This window comes from Coturnix japonica, chromosome 12 (assembly GCF_054131305.1).
Source record: "Coturnix japonica strain WE chromosome 12, WE-NBRP24, whole genome shotgun sequence".
Classification (NCBI taxonomy): domain Eukaryota; kingdom Metazoa; phylum Chordata; class Aves; order Galliformes; family Phasianidae; genus Coturnix; species Coturnix japonica.
The window spans coordinates 12,489,128-12,506,914 of record NC_140674.1 but is presented as its reverse complement, the minus strand read 5'-3'; the positions used below and the strand labels follow the sequence as shown (position 1 = coordinate 12,506,914).

Genomic DNA, 17,787 nt, shown 5'->3' with positions numbered 1-17,787 from the left:
CTCAGCAAGAGTAACGTGGGACAGATGTGGCTCAGCAACAGACCAAACCACCACAGGAAAGCATTAAAGCACTAACTGAACCACAGTCCTTGCCTATTACTTAGTTTCCCCAATGCTCAGTAGCAGCATAAAACATTAACAAGCTTTTGGGTCCAGAACTCTTGTTTATGGTCCTTTCTCTATTGAAGCAAGAGCCTTTTAGCACAGCAAGCAGCCGTATGCATGTAACACACTTCAGCAAACACTGGTGGCTCAGATATATGCTATCCTCCATTCACTCATGCAAACACAAGTGGCTCAGCAGCTTCTGCAGCAAAAGGTTTCTGTGAGCAAAGCAGGGCCTGCTGCTTTGGATATCAGCCACTCAACAAGATGTGGGAGGGCCCATCCAGCAAGGAAGCTCACAGAGACCTTACTGTGCCCTGCTGACAACGCAACAGGAACCCCAAGTATATGCAACGTGAGCTAAGATTTCAAAATGATTTGACAAGAGAAAAGTGGTACAGAAAAAAATATGAAGGGTGCTCCAAAGCATGATGATATGACAAGTAACAGCTTAAGATAAGGCAAAAAGAAAGGGGCATTTCTGGGCAGTTAGGTCCTGGGAATAGCACTGGGCACAAAAGCACAGCCCACTCCTACAAGGGTGGGAAGGTCTGGTAGGAGACCAATGTAACTAAGGCATGTTCTTTTCAGGAATGAAAGGCAAAAATATTCTCCAGAACAGTCAGACATAATAGTATCTTCTGAGAATCCAATGTCCTTTATGAGACATTGACTTAAAATACCATCAACCATATTCGTTCAGTGTAATTACGGCTGGCAGGGAAATATCTTCCCTTCCAATTATGTAATCAAGAACTTGAATGCAGAGACTCGAGGGAAAGCAGGAGCCAAGGTGAGAGCTATGCTGTCAGGAGACCCTTTGCATACACAGTGCAATGAAATCAGTTATAGATGACCAGTGCACAAAGGGTCACAAAGCCAAAAGCAGTCTGCTTGCATGACTCACGTCTGTTATGGCTCTACTCAGCAACCGCTTTGGTATCTCCATCCATGCTTAAGGCAAAGGAAAAAAATTACAAGGCAGCATTCCCTTTTTTAGCATCAGAAACCAGTGTCCATATCTGTTACTGTGTTCCACCACCTAAAAGCAAAGCCCAAATTGACTTTGGGAGCCTTTCCAATCCTATTATTACTCCATGCTGCAGGAGGAATGAAAAACTCTGACCATGTACACAAATATTTTCTGAGCAGGGAAAACAAGGAGTGTGTCCTGCTTAAGTCCAACCCCAAATAAGCAGAATCTTTTTAGCATCAAATGCTAACGTAGATACTAAAATCTGCTGCTAACAATACTTCTGAGATCAGATAGTGTGTAACAACAGGCAGCAAGACGATATACACAACAATACACAAAGTGAAATCCTCACCATGTTTTAGGACAAATGAGCACCAGCAGATTTTTTGCCAGCCACGTGGAAAACAGTGTTTTAAAATACCAATAGGAAATCACATAAACAACTGATACCAGCTCAGTGTGAAGGACATAAAGGCAGTGCTTCCTTTACATGGCGTCCCATGCACTGCCTTAGGCTGGGAAACAGGGAGTGCTTTCAGGATTTCATAAAATAGGGCTGAGTAGAAAAGGAAAAAGGCAATAAAAATCTTTGAAGTAATTTTTTCAACCCACTCAAGTGTCCGGTCAGATCAAGAAACAAGCTTTAAAAAAAGCACACAAACCAGGAGGTGAGCAATAGCATCTCACAGGGTAACAAACATCACTCATTAAGATTCAACTGTTTATGAAGATTTTAGTCAGTTTTACAGGGCTTGCTTGAGGAAAAAACATTCCTGCACAGCTCCATCTGCTTCCATTGAAAGGACATCTCAGTGGTGCCCAAATAACTGGGCCAGCTTCCAGGTAACACAAATGGCCAGGTCCATTTTTTTCTCTCAGAAAAGATGAGCTCCCAAGTATCAGAGCCCACTCTTATCCTCTGCCCAGGCCAACCCACAGCGCAGAGCTCCCAAGGTGAGCTAGTGATGCCCACTTACAATTTTTGCCTGCAGGACAGAGCAGTGCCTGCCCTGGGACTGCTGGGTATCAGGGCCATGGCTAATTCTCCAGATGTTTAGTGATCCTGCGAATTTTCTCCTTCTTGTTCCTGTTGCCGTGTTTTTTCCAGGGCTTTCCTACCACGCTCCCAGCATTGGGTGCAGGCACAGACACAAGGCCGCTGCCAGGCCGGTATCCCATCGTAGCCCGGACGCCTTTCATCAGAGCACGAACATTCTCCTGGAAGGGGAGACACAGTCACCAGTGACTGATGAGAAGATACATAATCACAAGGATCTGCGATACATTGATAAAACCAGACACAAGCGAGCTCAAACCCTATAAGACTTGCTCAGTCCCCAGCTCCAGAGCTGCAGGAAAGGTCAAAAAACACAGCTGAGTGAAGTCTGCCAGTGCTTTCCAGTTCTGCCTGCAGCCATGCCTCACTGAGCCAGGTCCTCAGTGCTCAGCACTGCAAGCAGAGGCGGAATGTTTACCAGACACAGAGCTCCGACAGACATGAGCCACGGCGCTGAGATCGATTCTCACAGTCTCTGCTTTGCACACAACACATTGTCTTTGCAAACAAATCTGGCGTCTGTGAAAGCCAGAGACTAAAATAACTTGCTCAAGTCTGTAGCGTGGGTAGCACTGCTGGGGCTCACAGCCAGACGTGCCAGCACTTTGTCCAGACAGAGGAAGAGTCTGGTAATCCCAAAAATTCTTTTCAGGTCACAGCTTTCCGAAAAGCTGTTTTTGAAAAGAGCCTAAGTTCTTGGTTTCAAAATGCATGACTATCATTAGCTGTGCTGTAACAAACACCGTTCATACCAGCTAATCAAACAGAATGGATCACATTGTCTGACACATCCTCATCACTGCTAAACACTCCACTCTGATCTTTGTCAGGTATGCAGACTCCATCAGTTATGGATCTGACATTTCATTCCAAGTCATTAATAATTCTTTTCAGTAGTGCAGGGGCAAAATGGATCCCCGTGGGATTTAACAAGAAGCACACCAGAGAAACTGCCATTTTCTACCTCACTTTCAGATTTCTTATCTACATTTTAACTCAGATTCCACTGTCTATTCTGATCTTAGGTTTTGAATCAAAACAACCACATGGTACTAAATCAATTTGCCTTAAAGAAGCTTATTATGTCCCCTAAATAAGTGATCATAAGACAGGAAAGTTAGTCTGGGGGACCAGATAGTCTTGGTTACTGTGTCCTTTCTTCGTCCTTCTCTTGTTTGCTCAAGGCTTATGGTTAGGCCCATAATGACAAGGGCAACCCTGCTGCCCTTTTAAAATGAACTTCTGTGTACCTCATTAGCTATCTTCCAGTTATCTATGACATTCCTAGTGATTTATAAGATAATAAAAGAAAAAACAAAACAAAGACATCTTGTGTAGAAGTTACGTGCAGAGCTCATAGTATGAAACAGCAATCAATGTAACTCAGTGCGCCTTTACCAAAGCCATTTTTCCCAGTATCTGTGACATATCAATGCTGCTGTAATAACTCCTGAAAAATCATCCCTTCCCCCCCAAATTTACCTGGTGGAAAAATGATTTGTCCACCACATTTTCAATTTGTTTTGCTTTGGTTTTCTTTTTAGGCTTCTCTGGTCCACTGGCTTGGACAATTCTGCTCTCTGGATACCTTTCATGCTGGTGCTGAAAACCATCTGGGTCAATGCCAGGAGGTGGATGGCAGTATAACAGCTTCCCCTGTGGAAATAATGGTACAAAGTTAGCTAAAAAAAAAAAAAAAAAAGAGAGACCTATAGAATAAAGAGAACAATTCTACAGCCAAGAAGGGCCTTGGAACTTAAGGGGATTCATGCTGGTAGACTGTCAGCACATTTAGTCTCTTTTTCAGGCATCTACTGGCTCAAGTTTGAAGTTAAAGCTTCATTCTAATCCAAAGCACCACCCTTCAGCTGTTTCAACTGCAACATCCAGCTTCAGATAACGCAATACAAGTCTCTTTGAGGAGTACTGGAGGATCCTATTAATACTCAACACTAAGTTGCCAACAGGTGCTATACAAGCATGCAGTACCACAACACTCAGAACTGCAGTCCTCTAATATATAAATACTGGTTCAACTAAATAAAATGGTTATGCTTCCAGAAGAGATTCTGTCTGCTTTAAAAAGATGATGATTCCATTTATTTAAAACATAAAAATAACCTGATTTAAAGCATATTTTGATGTACACCAGTTTTATCCAAAAGAACGTAATTCACTTTATTGTGACCCTTCATGCTCCAGTAAAAACTTCAGTTCACCTCCCAGCAGCAAAGAAAACCCGAATGTAGGAAGAACTTACACTGACATAGTCCTTTAGCACATATCGAGCTGATCTCGGCTGGTCTGGCTGTCCATGGGCTGTCATAAAGCCTCTCATATCTACAAGACAGAAAAAATGATGTCAGTAGAGAATTAACACATTCCTCTCAGCTGCCAAACTGCACATTGTATCCTTCCTCAAACAAACCCTCCCTCTGAAAATGGCTTCTGCTGGGGAAAGCATGGAGGAAAACAGAACATCGATGCCTGTAGAGGAAATGCAGATACATCCTAACCTGAAAGGAGCCGACATCTCCCTGCCACCAGAGAATCTGCTGTATTATCATTTTTGTTTTAAGGCCAGAGAAGATTAACTGCATCAAAAGAATCAGACAAAGGAGATAAGCCTTTACTGCATTTTTCAATCTAATTCAAGATGCAGTCAATGTGAATTATCTAAAACAATGAGAGCACCACAGAACAACTTAAAAGATATTGCATTGTACTACAGACTGGCAGGGCATTTCATGAACCAACACAACACATCCACTGCATCTGTTGGATGAAATTGGCAACGCACCATTGTAACACATGAGAGTAGCTGTTAGCAGAGTCCCTTCATGAGAAGAGGATACGTCTGAATGGGAAGCTCAGCGCATAACAAACCTGACATTAAAATCTTCTAAGGCAGTTTTTCAGGACCATGCATGTAGTATAGGATACAGGTTTTGAAGGGATCATCACTCACATCCATATGCTGTTAGCAGCTCTTCGGCTGTTGGCTTTCGATCTGGATCCTCATCTTCCCTTGGCCTTATGATATTTATTCCATAGGTTGCTTCCAAAATGTTTCGTGGAATATGCTGGCAAACATAAACTAGTGAAGGAAACCACATTGTGATCTTCAGCTACAAAAGTAATCTCTAAGAGCACTCTAAGAGCATGGGTTAAAAATTATTTGGGATCTTGTTGCAAACCAGAAAAGCAATGCAGGTCTGATAAAAGGATAAACAGGATAAACTTAAAATGAGACAACAAAAGACAAACACAGCAGGGCTGTTTTAAACAACATGCATCCCCACTGCTCTCAGTGCATCAGCACACATAGAAGGGCTGCAACATGCAACATCCCACATTTCAGATCCTCCTGCAGCCACTCACACAAACCTCATGCAAAGGATATTAAAGAAATGGGTGGAACATGGTCCCTCATCTGGTCTATGGGCAGAATTCCAGAACAAATCATCTCTGCTTTGGTGGAGACGAAAGATGGCATCACCAGACCAGGGCAATCACAGAGGCACAGGCCAGGCTCCACATACAGAGTCTGCACAACAAATAAACGATGAGTTCACCAAGGCAAGTCAGCGTCCATGGAGGAAAAAGGAACAAGAGATCAAATGCATTCATGAAATAGAGATGCAGATGAGAATAAGAAGAAACTTTACTAACATAGATGTCTGCCCTGCTGGCCCCAGCCAGTGAATTAAGAAAATCCTATGCAGAACACAGCAGCACTTCCAAGGTTCCTAAACAAGGTGCCCAGATCTGGGTAGGCAGATCTCCAGCTCTCCAGTCTGATGGGGCCACTGTCAGAGGAGAAAGCAATCCAGAAATCTTTAACTGTGTTGGACATTTAGACATCAGTGGCAGAAGTACAAATGTCACAGTGTCTACTGTATCACTGGAGTTGCCAATTCAAAATCATGTGCTTGGTTAATATGAAGAAAGCAGCATAACTCAGCATGCTCACAGCAGTAAGGACAAGAAAGGATGATCTGAAGCTTGACGCTCAGCTATTGACGGGCACCATTTAGTTTTGGGAAGTCAAGCTACCTAAATAAGATCAGGACGTGGAAAATATCTCCATGGCACAGCAGCTCTCTTGAGACACTCTCAAAGCATAGCAGGAGTTTAGAAACAAGGCCTGAAGTTACAAAATGATATAAACTGAGACCAACCTTTCTAACCTAAACTCTGCTGGGCAGAAGTCAGACTGGCAAAACAGTTCTCAGTAAGTTCAAGTGGTAATTAATATTTCATTATGAATTTCTCTTCTACCATAAACAAATACAGCAAAGCTCTTTGTCAGCAATACCTGGAAGTGCTTTGTGCGGCCTGGAGTTGCAGACACCGACACCTTCTTATCTCCAAGAATTGTGTTGATTGTTGAACTTTTGCCAACGTTAGGGTAACCCACCTAGATGACAAGTGGAAGGGTAACAGTGATTACTAGGCAGGATCACGCATGTTAATAAGTACTGAAAATATAGACAAGTAGTGTGGAATATTGCATTCTAGCAACTTCAGAGTTGATCTTTCCACAAAACCCTTAGTGATGTGCACTTGCTAGTTTTTCACCCTTACAGGGAGCCAGGCTACAGCATGACTGCTTCTCTTGCAAAGTTTTAGGGATTTAAAACTTAGATTTAGCCAGTCCCATTTTAAGCATGAGGTCCAACTCACCAGTCCGACATTTACTTCCCCATCCTTCACCCTTGGTCCGCTGTGCAGTGTTTTGAATATCTCCAGTAGCTCATTTCTCTGTACCAGATGGCTAAAGTTCTTGATGTTCTTGTTCTGGTCTTGCACTACATGCTGCACTGTAACAATATCAGTTCTGCTTTCCATACTCTTTGGGGCAACAGCATTTACTTTGTCCCCACCTTCATCCTCAGAACAGGTTTGCCAGTCATCCTCTTCATCATCTTGACAGTCTTCATATTCATCACTACTGTCATCGTCACTAAGCAAACACTGGTTTTCAGTTTGCAAAGCACTGCCTGTGGATGTGCTTTCTGCACCATCTCCCGTAGTGACATCTTCTTGACTGGAACTTTCCTCCTCAGAATCACTCAGGTCATCTGCTACACTGTCAGCATCCAGTTCCTGTGTAAACAGTATTTCATAGGTAGAAGTTAAAGACAGCACACAGCGCAGCTGTTTACTCCACTTGCTGCAGGGCAAGTCAATCATCTTTTTGTCATTCAGATCCCAAGGGCTGGCAATTAACTCCTAATGTTGCATTAATTAGTTGATTTAGTGGGCTGAAGTAGGACATACAAACAACCAGTCCATTTTAGGAGACTGAAAAAAATATTCCAAGGAGGTACCCAAGACCAGATTAAATGGGGCTCTGAGCAGCCTGAGCTGGTGGGGGGCAGCCAGCCCAATGCAGGGGGTGTAACTAGTGATCTTCACAGCCTCTTCCAACCCAACCCATGATGGTTACAGTGACTAAAAGATGCACCAGTTCATTCTCCATTTTACCCTCCCCACTTTAGCTCCCAAACCAATTACTAAAATGCTGTTTTACAGCCACACAGGTCCTGAGAGAAATAGTACCCTGAGACTGTGCCTTTCCTAGAAGTGAGCTTAGATATACCAGAGATGTAACTGCAAAACAAGTTTCTGGAGGCAGCCAGCACATGCCCAGTTTGAACTGGTCACCCACCTTTACTTCTCCAGATAGCCGTCTGCTCTCTGCTAACGCCGACCAGAACACCACTTTAACACCCTCCTTCTCAAAGAACTGTGCCCAGGCAGCCCGCTGCTCCTCACTCAGCAAATCTGCTTTGTTTATCAGGATCATGTTCTCCTTGTCATTGCTGACTTCCTTAACATAACTTTCCTGATGAAAACAAGGGAAGAATAAGCTCTTACCACGTTTTTGACTCCTCCCTCACAAGGTAACAGAAAAACAGCAGGACAAGTTGCACCATCCAGCTCCATGCGAGTGTAACTAGATTTACTGTCTCTTGGGTTAGATAGATCTGGTGCTGTGCAGACAGCTACAAGCACTAAATTGAAGCACTCAACTACCGCAGTACACGCTGTTCCTGGCCACAAACGCCAACATCTTGTCTGCTTAGACTGATGGCAAGACACATCACAGCAGTGACTCCTAAGAGCAGCTGTTTGAGCAATTTTGTATTACAGTAATGCAGTATTTTACAGATTTTCATTACAAAGTGGTTCCTTCAATAATTTTAAATCTTTTCTTTTCATTACAGTGATGATCACCATTATTATTCCATCACACTGCTCATTCCACCACCCGCAGTGCAATGGAATTAAAGGAGAGGTGATTAAGCATGGGCACTAGAGGGTAAGGGGAAGCAATATGCCATCTGCTACGTCATGCCTGCAGAACTGTCCTTAAATTGACTATATGTCGTGTGAAACATGAAAAAGAACTTAAAAATAATCTGATGCTAGAATACTTGCCTAAGGTATACATTTAAGCACAGGAGTAGAATGGCTTCAAGGTGTGACATGGCTTAATGTACAAAAAAAATAAACCACATGCATAAGCTTTCAGAAATAAAAATGAAACCCACCAGGAAGATGGTTTACTTACCAGATCTTGGCATCTAAAAAGAAGGGGGTTTCTAGCATCCACAATCTGGACTACAATATCACTAAAAAAAAATAAAAGGAACACCGTGAAATACTCCTCCTCATGCTGCCACAAAGAAAGAATCTTTTACTCACTTTCAAGCTTTGTTATGAATTTCACTTATTTGAACTGCATTAACCTATTAAGTACCTTTACTGAATTAACAAAGTATGTTAGCATCCCACATGCCCAAAAAGAGCCATGTCTATGCCATTAGCGAATTCTGCTATACAGTGCTTGTCTCACTCAGCTAGTCCTCCTGTATAGTAAGCAAAGGGAAAGCAAGTATACAGATTCTCTTTCTCTGATGAGTCTGCTTGCCCATTTTTGTTAGCTCAGAGTAGCTTCAGAGCACAGCAGGTTGAATGGAGGAATTAAGTCATTAATCACTATGCAGTTGGATAGAAAAAAACAAACAAACAATATAATCCCCTCCACTCCAAGGGAATCATCGAACAAGTAACATGGGTACAAAGATGTACTGAACAAAGACTGAAAGAAGGTGACACTACGTACTCTGATAGGATACAGAAAACTATTCAATCACACAGCTGGGCAACAAGAAAAGGCTGACAAGGAATCAAATTTAGAAAGCAATGTAAGGGACTGGAAGACTTTCCCACAGAGTTCTAAGATGGTATATGTACTCACCCTACCTGAAATAGGAAGTCACAATATGAGCAGAAAGGAATTAACAACACACTGCATCCACCTCAAAATACACATTCACAGCGCGCACAGTGATACACTGCAGTGGATGCTCCCAGCCCAGCTCTCACACACTCAGAGCCACAATGGAACCCAGTACAAAGCCACTTCTGTGAAAGGATCAGCTCACCATGACCTCACTGCTGAAGTATTTTTCAATTTTGAGAAAATCAGAAGAGATGCTCTCGAACTTAATTGCTAATGAAATTAAATGCCTCCATCAGATTAACTTAGGAGACAGCACTCCTACTGTATTCCAGCTCTGCAGAGCAAACAAAGCTATTTCTGTGATGACGGGCTGTTCTCTTGTGCACTGTTGCAACTTCTCTGTATGATAAGAAGCCAAAAACCAAAAGGCTTTTTCTTTCCAAAAGCTACTTAGTTGTTTTTTCCTTGTCTCTCACCCCTGAAAGTCAGGATACCGCTGTGTGGCTGAGAGAGGGGCAAGGGCTAATCTTGGCAAAAGACCTCAAAGAAACATCCCCAAAAGATGCCTCCCAAGTGGTGACTGGAAGAGCAACATCTGAATAACCCTGAGACTCACAACAAACAGGCCGCAGAGCTGCCATGCTGAGACCCAACATGCACTGCAATCAGCTGCTCCTCCTGCCATCAACTTTTGATCACTTCAAAGCAAAATCACTTCAGAGCTGACAGTGAAATATTCCTTATTGTAATGGCTTTTCCTGTGCTCAGACACTTGAGACTTGACTTAAAGGCTTCAACTCAGGTGAAAAAAAAAACAATACACAATAATTTGAAGAAGGAAACAGTTTTCTTTTTACCTTCTTTCAATGACTCTCCAAAGCTGACGCCAAAATTCCAAGTTTCTTTCAAACGGAGTTAGAATTAACTTTTTTTCTTCCTCAAGGCTATGGCAAAACAGAGAAAAGACATATTTGGCTTATGTCAGGCAATGTGCACGACAGCAATACCTCCTTAGACCCAGGAGGCTTTAGTTGCAGAGAGAGCTATAATAATCACTCGAGCAGTGGGCACTATTTCTGCTAGCAGAACATTGGTTCAACAGGGACACAATGGCTCCGGACTGTAACAAAGGAGAAGCATTAAGTTATGGAAAACACAAAGAATGCTTGTGAAATTTCAGAGCCACCAAGTTTCACCTTTGAGAAAATAATGTATTTTGGGCAGTACTTGAAACTGGTTCATGCAATCTTTAACTCACTGTTACTAGAGTATGAGTGACTTTGCTCAGGGTAAAGTGGGTTTGCTGTGCGCATGCAATAATACAACCTAACCTACCAAGGCAGCCAAGGCAGCCAAAGCAGCACGCGAGCAGCACAATCTGCTCTAGACAGGGCTGGCAGCACCATGCTACAGAAATTCAGGGCAGCACTGCTGCTCTTAGACAACACATTCCTCACTTCACAGGCAAGAACAGAATGTAATGCTCCATTGTAAACATCAGGGAATCACAGGGACAAAACTTAATGAAAAGTTTTTAACAAACTAGATAATAGAATCTGGAAAATGGGAAGCAGCAACTATGGACAGACACAGCAATAATCTTGGCTACATGCAGCACATGAACACGTATGCACAAGAGAAGTACATAAAGCTTGTAATAAAGATGAGCCTGAACTGTGGCTGAGATGTCCAGACTTCAAGAATAAGTGCAGAATGCCTCTGAAAATAAGTTGTTTACCCTTGCTAGACTTCTAAAAACACAATTCACCTCTGCCTGTATCCCAGAGTCCAATCAGCTCATTTGCCATAGACACAAGCAGCATACTCAGCATACTCACTGGGCAAGCTGTCTCCTCCACTCAAGAAAGCTCTCTCGCTCAGCTTGCTTCAAGTCTTCAGAACTGGTTGTCCTATCCCAATATGGCCTGCAACAAGCACGTTTGGGAGTGAATGGTCAGTTTTAGCAGTTATACTACAGACATGGCTGCATTACTCATTCATGAAGAACACAGGCACCACACACTCAGCTACGATGATATGGCTGCAGTTCACACATGTACACATCTCTTTTCTGCAGTTTTACGTACCCCTCCATTTCCTTGTTCTCTCTAGATCCCACCAGGTAACACAACACGCTGCTGTCCCACATATAACAGATCTCACAAAACTGGTTATTGCAGCCAACATTTGCAGCATGTTGAATTAGGGTCCACCACACAGAGAGAATCACAGAATCACCTGAGTTGGAAGTGACCTTTAAAGGCCATCTGGTCCAATCCCTGCAATGAACAGGGATACTTACACCTCCATCAGGTGCTCAGAGCCCCGTCCAGCCTGACCTTGAGTGTCTCCAAGGACGGACACCACCACCTCTCTAAGCAACCCATGCCAATACTTCACTAACCTTAACATAAAATAAACCTATTTCTTACACCCAACATAAACCTCCCCCCTCCTATTTTGCAACTACTACTGCTTGTCCTGTCACAACACACCCTGCTGAAGAATCTGTCCCCTTCCTTCTTACAGCCCTCCTGCAGATACTGACAGGCCACTCTCAGGTCTAATTTCATAGTACTGGTTTAACAGGCCATCCCCGGGCCTGCAGCTCAGCCCACTGCACAGCACAGCCTCATCCCGACCCTGCAGGACCCACCTCCTTGGGATGCGCAGGAACTGCCTGTTCTCCTCATGCAGCTGCCGGACGCGCTGTGCCTCCTGCGCAGTGAGCAGCCCGGTGCGGCTCTGGGCAGACACAAACTGGATGTTCAGGCGCTCTGCGGAGAGGCAGGGAGAGACCATGGCAGCGTCACCCAGAGCCACCGACTTGCGGAATCAAACTCCATAACCACAAAGTAGTTATAAAGCAGATATGTTTAATGAGTGATGCGCGTACACCCTGGTGCAAGGGGGATAGCTCCTCCAAACTTGCACACCGTAAGGAGAAAAGTGTGTTACAGATATAGGTCAAGCTAATACATAATCAATAGTCTCCTCCTCAGTTTGATTACATATTCATTACATTCCCTATGGCCCCATTCCCTCATTCCCCCTGACCCTTGCCGTTGTTTTGGGGTGAAATTCTTCTGTTTTCTTCTTGATGTTATCTGCTGTTTTTGTTCTCCCATGTCGGCATCATCTTGCCCGGGGGTATCTAATCCTTCTTGTCAGAGGTCTCCGGACAGTTTCTTCTTATCTTTATTGCCCTCTTCTCTGGTTTTATTTTGACTAAGTGTAATCCCCCCTTTCCCTGCCCTTTTAAATATAAACTATCTACAGTTACCCTTTGTCTTGGTTTCTGTGCAGTCCCCCTTTCCCTTTCTATAGCAAAGCGTTCCCTTACCTCCATTTTGGGGCTTTGCTCACCCTTCACCACCGCCGCCCCTTCCCAGGCTCCAGCCCCTCACTCACCGGCCACGAACCGAGTCCCAGCGAGCTCCGCAGTGGCCAGGAACTCCTCCAGCGGACTCTGCTCCACCGCCGATCGCCGCTCCGGGCCCCTCTCGTCCCCCACCTCGCTGACGTGCAGCTGCCGCGACAGACACCGCCGTTACACCGTGAATCCCGGCTCCCCCCCCCATCTCCACACCCCGTCCCGTACCCATGACGGGGCGCCCCGCCGCTCCGAGCCGCGCTGCCGCTGCAGGGAGCGGCCCAGCCCCACGGCCCGCTTCCTCCCCATGCGGCCCGGTGGAACAGGAACTGCGGCCTCCCCGCTTCCTGCGCACCGCCCACAGCGCTCCGCCGCTCCCCGGAGCCGCGTTCCGGACGCTGAGGTTCCGGACGTGCCCTCACCGCCGCCGGGGGGCGCGGGGGCTCCGAGCCGGGCTGTGTGTGAGGTGCTCGGCCTACACGAGGTGCTTAGTGGTCGCTTAGTGGTCGCTTTGTGGGCAGCTTCTGCTCCGTTTTGCAGCTCTGGCAGAGCTCGGGACTGTGTCTGCAACGTTCATGTGACGGCCATTCATTATTCATGTAGTTTCACAACGCTCCTTTCAGCGCCGTCACCAGCCCCACCAGCAGATGATATTATATGACCCCCACACACACAATGATACAAAGACAATTCTTCCCTGTGTGGGGCTGCATCTGCACGACCCCCTTGTCCTCAGCTGCATCCCAACCCGTGCAGCACAGCGGGGTGCTGGCCTGACCCTATGGGTCCATAGCACAGCTGGGATGGAGGGAGCTGTGTGCTGCAGGCTGGGCCCCAGGATGGCAGCAGTTCCACTGCAGCCCACGGGTGAGCTGCTTAGACTGTGCTTATCCCACAGTCACACAGATACAATCACCCTCCTGCCCGGTGCAGTGAGGGAAGGTCAACCACAGGAAGCTGGCAGGGCGGCTGCAGCTCCCCAGTGCCACTCTGCCCCTCGGCCACTGCAGGAGGACGGTGCCTGCTATAGCCCTGTGTTCATCCCCAAAGGTTGGGGAGGGTTTGCACGACGTTCCCCACTGCCCTACTAATTATAGCAGCAGGAAATGCCGGGGCTGCCCGTGCAGGAAGCAGGGTGTGCCTGCCCTGGGTGGCTGAAAAACAACTGCAAGAGGTGTGACCCAGAAGCAGCAGCAGCCCACAGTATGGGCTGTCATGGGGCTGTCACCACATGGTCCTCACTCCATCCTCTAATCGCTCATTCCATGCTCTGGTCCATCAGGATGGGTGACGCTGCCCTTTGGCACCCGTGCATGTAGGCAAGAGCTGTGAGTTAAAGGCATTAATGACCTTAATGACCTTTTCCTTGAAAGCAGAGCACGTTTCATGCTGTCTGTCCCCTGCTTGGCTGGCACACCTCGGGCTGCCTGAGCACCCAGCAGATAGACAAAGCCAATGGAGCAATGTTGGCACAGGGGATGCAGTACCTGCTCCTGGGCCTGGGACCCACTCGGGCTTTCCATGTAATGGGAAATCCTGACACTCCCTTTGTCCTGCTTTGGAACAAAGGGCTGAAACTTCAGTTTATCACAATTACAGATCAATGAAGCAGAGAGTGACCACCGTTGGGAGCATTAATGGAGCAAGGGGGGCTGCAGTGGTGAGGCACAGCAAGTGAAGAGGAAGCCTAGCGAGAAATTGAGCGGAGATACTTTCCATCCCCAGATGGCCCTTAACCACAAGACATCAATCAACCTGCAGCCGTGCCTGGGCTGCTCTCTGCCGAGCACTGGAGACAAGCACTGTGTTTCAAACACAGCCCAAGCAGGCCGTGCAGAATGGAGGTGCCAAGCACGGAATGCCACGTGTCACCCTGTGACTCCTGCTGTGCTCATATGTGCGGCAGCACCCAGCTGCTTGCAGCCCTGAGACTGTGGTTGTCCCATGCACTGCCCACAGCCAGACATGGATTTTTTAATGCTGCAAGGTGCTACACCAGGCTTGGCTAGGGCAGGAAATGCCCCGCACCGCAGGCACACATCCAGCAGTGTGTGAGGAAGCAAAGACAGCAAAGACACAGGGTGTCCCATACAGTGCTCCAGCACCGTGCTCACAGAGCTGCTCCTGGTGCAGGGCTGTGTGTGGGATGGCAGCAAACAGCAAATTGTGGGTAATGTGGCACCGTGCAGTTCCCGAGGAACCTGCTAGATGGCATAATGTCATGATAATAAATAATATCGCTTTACTGCAATTGATCCGGACTCTAGAAATGATGAGGAAACAAGTAAGTGTACTTTCGTACCTCTTACTGCACTAAGTAGCACTGCTCCCATTCTGTACAGCGTTCATTCAAGTCCTGATGAAGGACCGATCTCTGCGGCTCCAGAACATGCACCTTCTCTGACAGAGGATGCAATACACGGCCCGAGGAGCTCCGCCACGACCAGAGAGCAGCTTCCCACAGCTCTCATAAGGTACGTGAGCGTGTTCACACAACCTCAGCCAGAAGCTGCCTGTGCTCCGCCGCTGCACACCGACTGCGCCAAGCATTACTCATCGTAACAGCCGGGCTTCGCTGCAGGCACCGAACTCAGCGGACCGGAGGGAACGCGGTGTGGCAATAGCGGGGCAGGCAGCGCACGCTCACGCGTGGACGGGCTGCAGGGCGGGACGGGGCGGGACGGCTCCGCTCCCCCCGGCTCCGGGCGGGGCCGACGCCGCCCTCCGCCGTCCGCCCGCCTCTCGTCGGGGCCGGGTCCGGGGCTCCGCGGCGGGAGGCGCAGAGCGGCGGCAGCGGGCGGTCGGCGAGCAGCGCGGTGGCAGCTCCGCGGGCCGCGGGCAGCGGGCGCTCCGCCCTCGGTGCGCGGGGCCTCCCCTCTCCGCGCCCGCGGAGCGCCGGCGCCCGCCTATATCTACGGCGCGGCGGCCCCACGCCCGCAAGGATGTGAGGCGGGCGGGCAGCGCAGCCGCCGCCGCCGCCGCCGCCGTGGCATGCGGTCCTACGGCTGGAGCCGTCGGCGCGGCGCGTAGCCGCGGCTCCGCGGGGCGATGCTGCCCTGGAAGCGGAGCAAGGTGGAGCTGGTCCCGGGCGAGGCGCGGCGGCAGAGCAAGCCCAAGGGCTACGCGGTGAGCGTGCACTACTCGGCGCTCACCTCGCTGGCCCGCGCCTGCCCCGAGAGCGCGCTGCACCGCGTGGGCAGCATGTTCCGCTCCAAGCGGCGGAAATTCCGCGTGACCAGCGAGGACCCCACGTACACCGTGCTCTACCTGGGCAACGCCACCACCATCCAGTCCAAGGGCGAGGGCTGCACGGATCTGGCCGTCTGCAAGATCTGGAGCAAGAGCGAGGCGGGCCGCCAGGGCACCAAGATGAAGCTGACCATCAGCGCGCAGGGCATCCGCATGGCACACGCCGAGGACAAGGGGCTGAGGCGGCCCGGCCACCTCTACCTGCTGCACCGCGTCACCTACTGCGTGGCCGACCCGCGCCTGCCGCGAGTCTTCGCCTGGATCTACCGGCACGAGCTGAAGCACAAGGCGGTGATGCTGCGCTGCCACGCCGTGCTCGTCTCCAAGCCCGAGAAGGCGAAAGCCATGGCCCTGCTGCTCTACCAGACCTCGGCCACGGCGCTGGCCGAGTTCCGCCGCCTGAAGAAGCGGGACGACGCGCGGCACCAGCAGCAGCAGCTGGTGGGCGAGCAGAGCATCCCGCTGGTGCCGCTGCGCAAGCTGCTTAACGGGCAGTGCTGCTACAAGCCGCCGGTGGAGCGGAGCAGGAGCGCGCCCAAGCTGGGCTCCATCACGGAGGACCTTGTGGGCGAGGAGCAGGAGGAGCGCGCCATGCACTGCGAGTGCGAGGACATCCTGGAGGCGCTGGGCGAGCCCGAAGGCGAGCTGCTGCGTGCCGGGACCGGCCGCGGGGAGGGCGCGGAGCTCGGCCGGCTGCTGCGAGACCTGGGCGAGCTCAGCCTGGGCAACGACCTGAGCTCGCTGCGCGCCGACCTCGGCGTCCGGCGGCTGCTCTCGGGGGAGAGCACGGGCAGCGAGTCCTCCTTGGAGAGCACCGGCCCCGACGGCGCCGCCCCGCCCTGCAACGGCGCCGATCAGCCGCCCCCCGGCGACCCGGAGAGCGGATGAATGGCGGGGCGGGGGGGGAAGGACGGGGGGCCACGGCTCTGCGGCGCTCGGGCCCTTCCGGGAGCGCGCGGTTCCGCCGGGGCGCATCGGCTCCACCCCGGCAGCTCCGGGCTCCCTGCACCGGCGGCGCTCGGTCCGTACCGGCAGCCCGCAGCCTCACGGGGGGACATCGGGTCCGCTCTGCCGGCTGCGCGTGGTGCCCCCCGGGAGCTCCCGGTTCGCTGGGGAGCGCCGGGTGCACAACGGCGGCAGGGCGAGACCTCACCGGGGAACGTCGGATCCGCTCCGCCGGCAGCGCACGGTCCCTCCGAGCGCTCCGTGGCCCCGCGGCGCCGTGGTGGCCCGCGGACGGGAGGTGTCTGCGGGCTGTTTACCTCCTTCCCGGCCCTTGAAGATCTGCCAAATTCCTGCAATAGCTTTCCCGGGGGAGGGAGGGAGGGAGGGAGGGAGGTGTTGCGCCTTGTTTACAATTAGAAATCTCACATCCGAGGAGGGGGTGCCGTTTTCTACATTCAAGTCACTCCATCGTGCTGTCGTGTCCGAAAGGTTTGCACTGTTGTGAATTTCTTTTTTATGACCGTTTATAATTTAGACCCTTTTTTTGGGCCCCGGTCCTGCCCCCGGTCTCAGTGCTCTACATCTTTTGCTGTGCAAAAGACAAACTCTTACTCGTGGCTGTTCACCTGTACATAGGGAAATGTATGCAAATACATTGGGTTATTTTTAAGAACACCACCATCGCGATCTCCTCTGTTTGCACATACGTGACAAAAATAAAGATGACAATAATTTAAAAGAAGTGTGGTGGCTGCAGCCGTGTGACCTTATTTGTGTGTGTTGCTGGAAGGAGCTGGGGGGGGGGTAGAACAACGTGTCCTGCACGG

At 49.3% G+C, this 17,787-nt stretch overlaps 2 protein-coding genes across 6 annotated transcripts; one reads left to right on the top strand and one right to left on the bottom strand.

The window, feature by feature from the left end:
- Positions 1 to 1,421: 1,421 nt before the first annotated feature.
- LSG1 (large 60S subunit nuclear export GTPase 1) lies at positions 1,422 to 13,469 on the bottom strand. Of its 5 annotated transcripts, XM_015871840.3 has the most exons (14): positions 12,995 to 13,152; positions 12,805 to 12,922; positions 12,050 to 12,170; positions 11,232 to 11,318; positions 10,251 to 10,337; positions 8,719 to 8,779; positions 7,813 to 7,989; positions 6,825 to 7,247; positions 6,457 to 6,558; positions 5,542 to 5,685; positions 5,107 to 5,230; positions 4,399 to 4,478; positions 3,621 to 3,794; positions 1,422 to 2,299 (listed from the first exon to the last, which is right to left on the bottom strand). In XM_015871840.3, the coding sequence occupies exons 1-14, from the start codon at positions 13,073 to 13,075 to the stop codon at positions 2,120 to 2,122; spliced, it is 1,959 nt and encodes a 652-aa protein (XP_015727326.2). In that variant the 5' UTR covers positions 13,076 to 13,152; the 3' UTR covers positions 1,422 to 2,119. The 5 variants fall into 5 exon arrangements, 3 of the variants coding, with proteins under 3 accessions (XP_015727326.2, XP_085369199.1, XP_085369200.1); XM_085513073.1 differs by lacking the exon at positions 10,251 to 10,337 and having other exon boundaries at positions 12,995 to 13,153; XR_014933236.1 differs by lacking the exon at positions 1,422 to 2,299 and having other exon boundaries at positions 3,666 to 3,794; positions 5,025 to 5,230; positions 12,995 to 13,228.
- A 2,024-nt stretch (positions 13,470 to 15,493) lies between these two features.
- FAM43A (family with sequence similarity 43 member A) lies at positions 15,494 to 17,702 on the top strand. The gene has a single exon (XM_015871926.3). It carries the CDS (start codon positions 15,815 to 15,817, stop codon positions 16,901 to 16,903), a length of 1,089 nt encoding a protein of 362 aa, XP_015727412.1. The 5' UTR covers positions 15,494 to 15,814; the 3' UTR covers positions 16,904 to 17,702.
- The last annotated feature ends 85 nt before the right edge of the window (positions 17,703 to 17,787 follow it).

Coding starts and splice junctions, on each gene's coding strand:
- LSG1 (XM_015871840.3), bottom strand. CDS start 13,075: ATGGGGAGGAAGCGGGCCGTGGGGCTGGGCCGCTCCCTGCAGCGGCAG. Junction 12,923..12,994: donor GGCGGGGCGCCCCGTCATGG/GTACGGGACGGG, acceptor CTGTCGCGGCAG/CTGCACGTCAGCGAGGTGGG. Junction 5,686..6,456: donor GCCGCACAAAGCACTTCCAG/GTATTGCTGACA, acceptor TTTGTTGTGCAG/ACTCTGTATGTGGAGCCTGG.
- FAM43A (XM_015871926.3), top strand. CDS start 15,815: ATGCTGCCCTGGAAGCGGAGCAAGGTGGAGCTGGTCCCGGGCGAGGCG.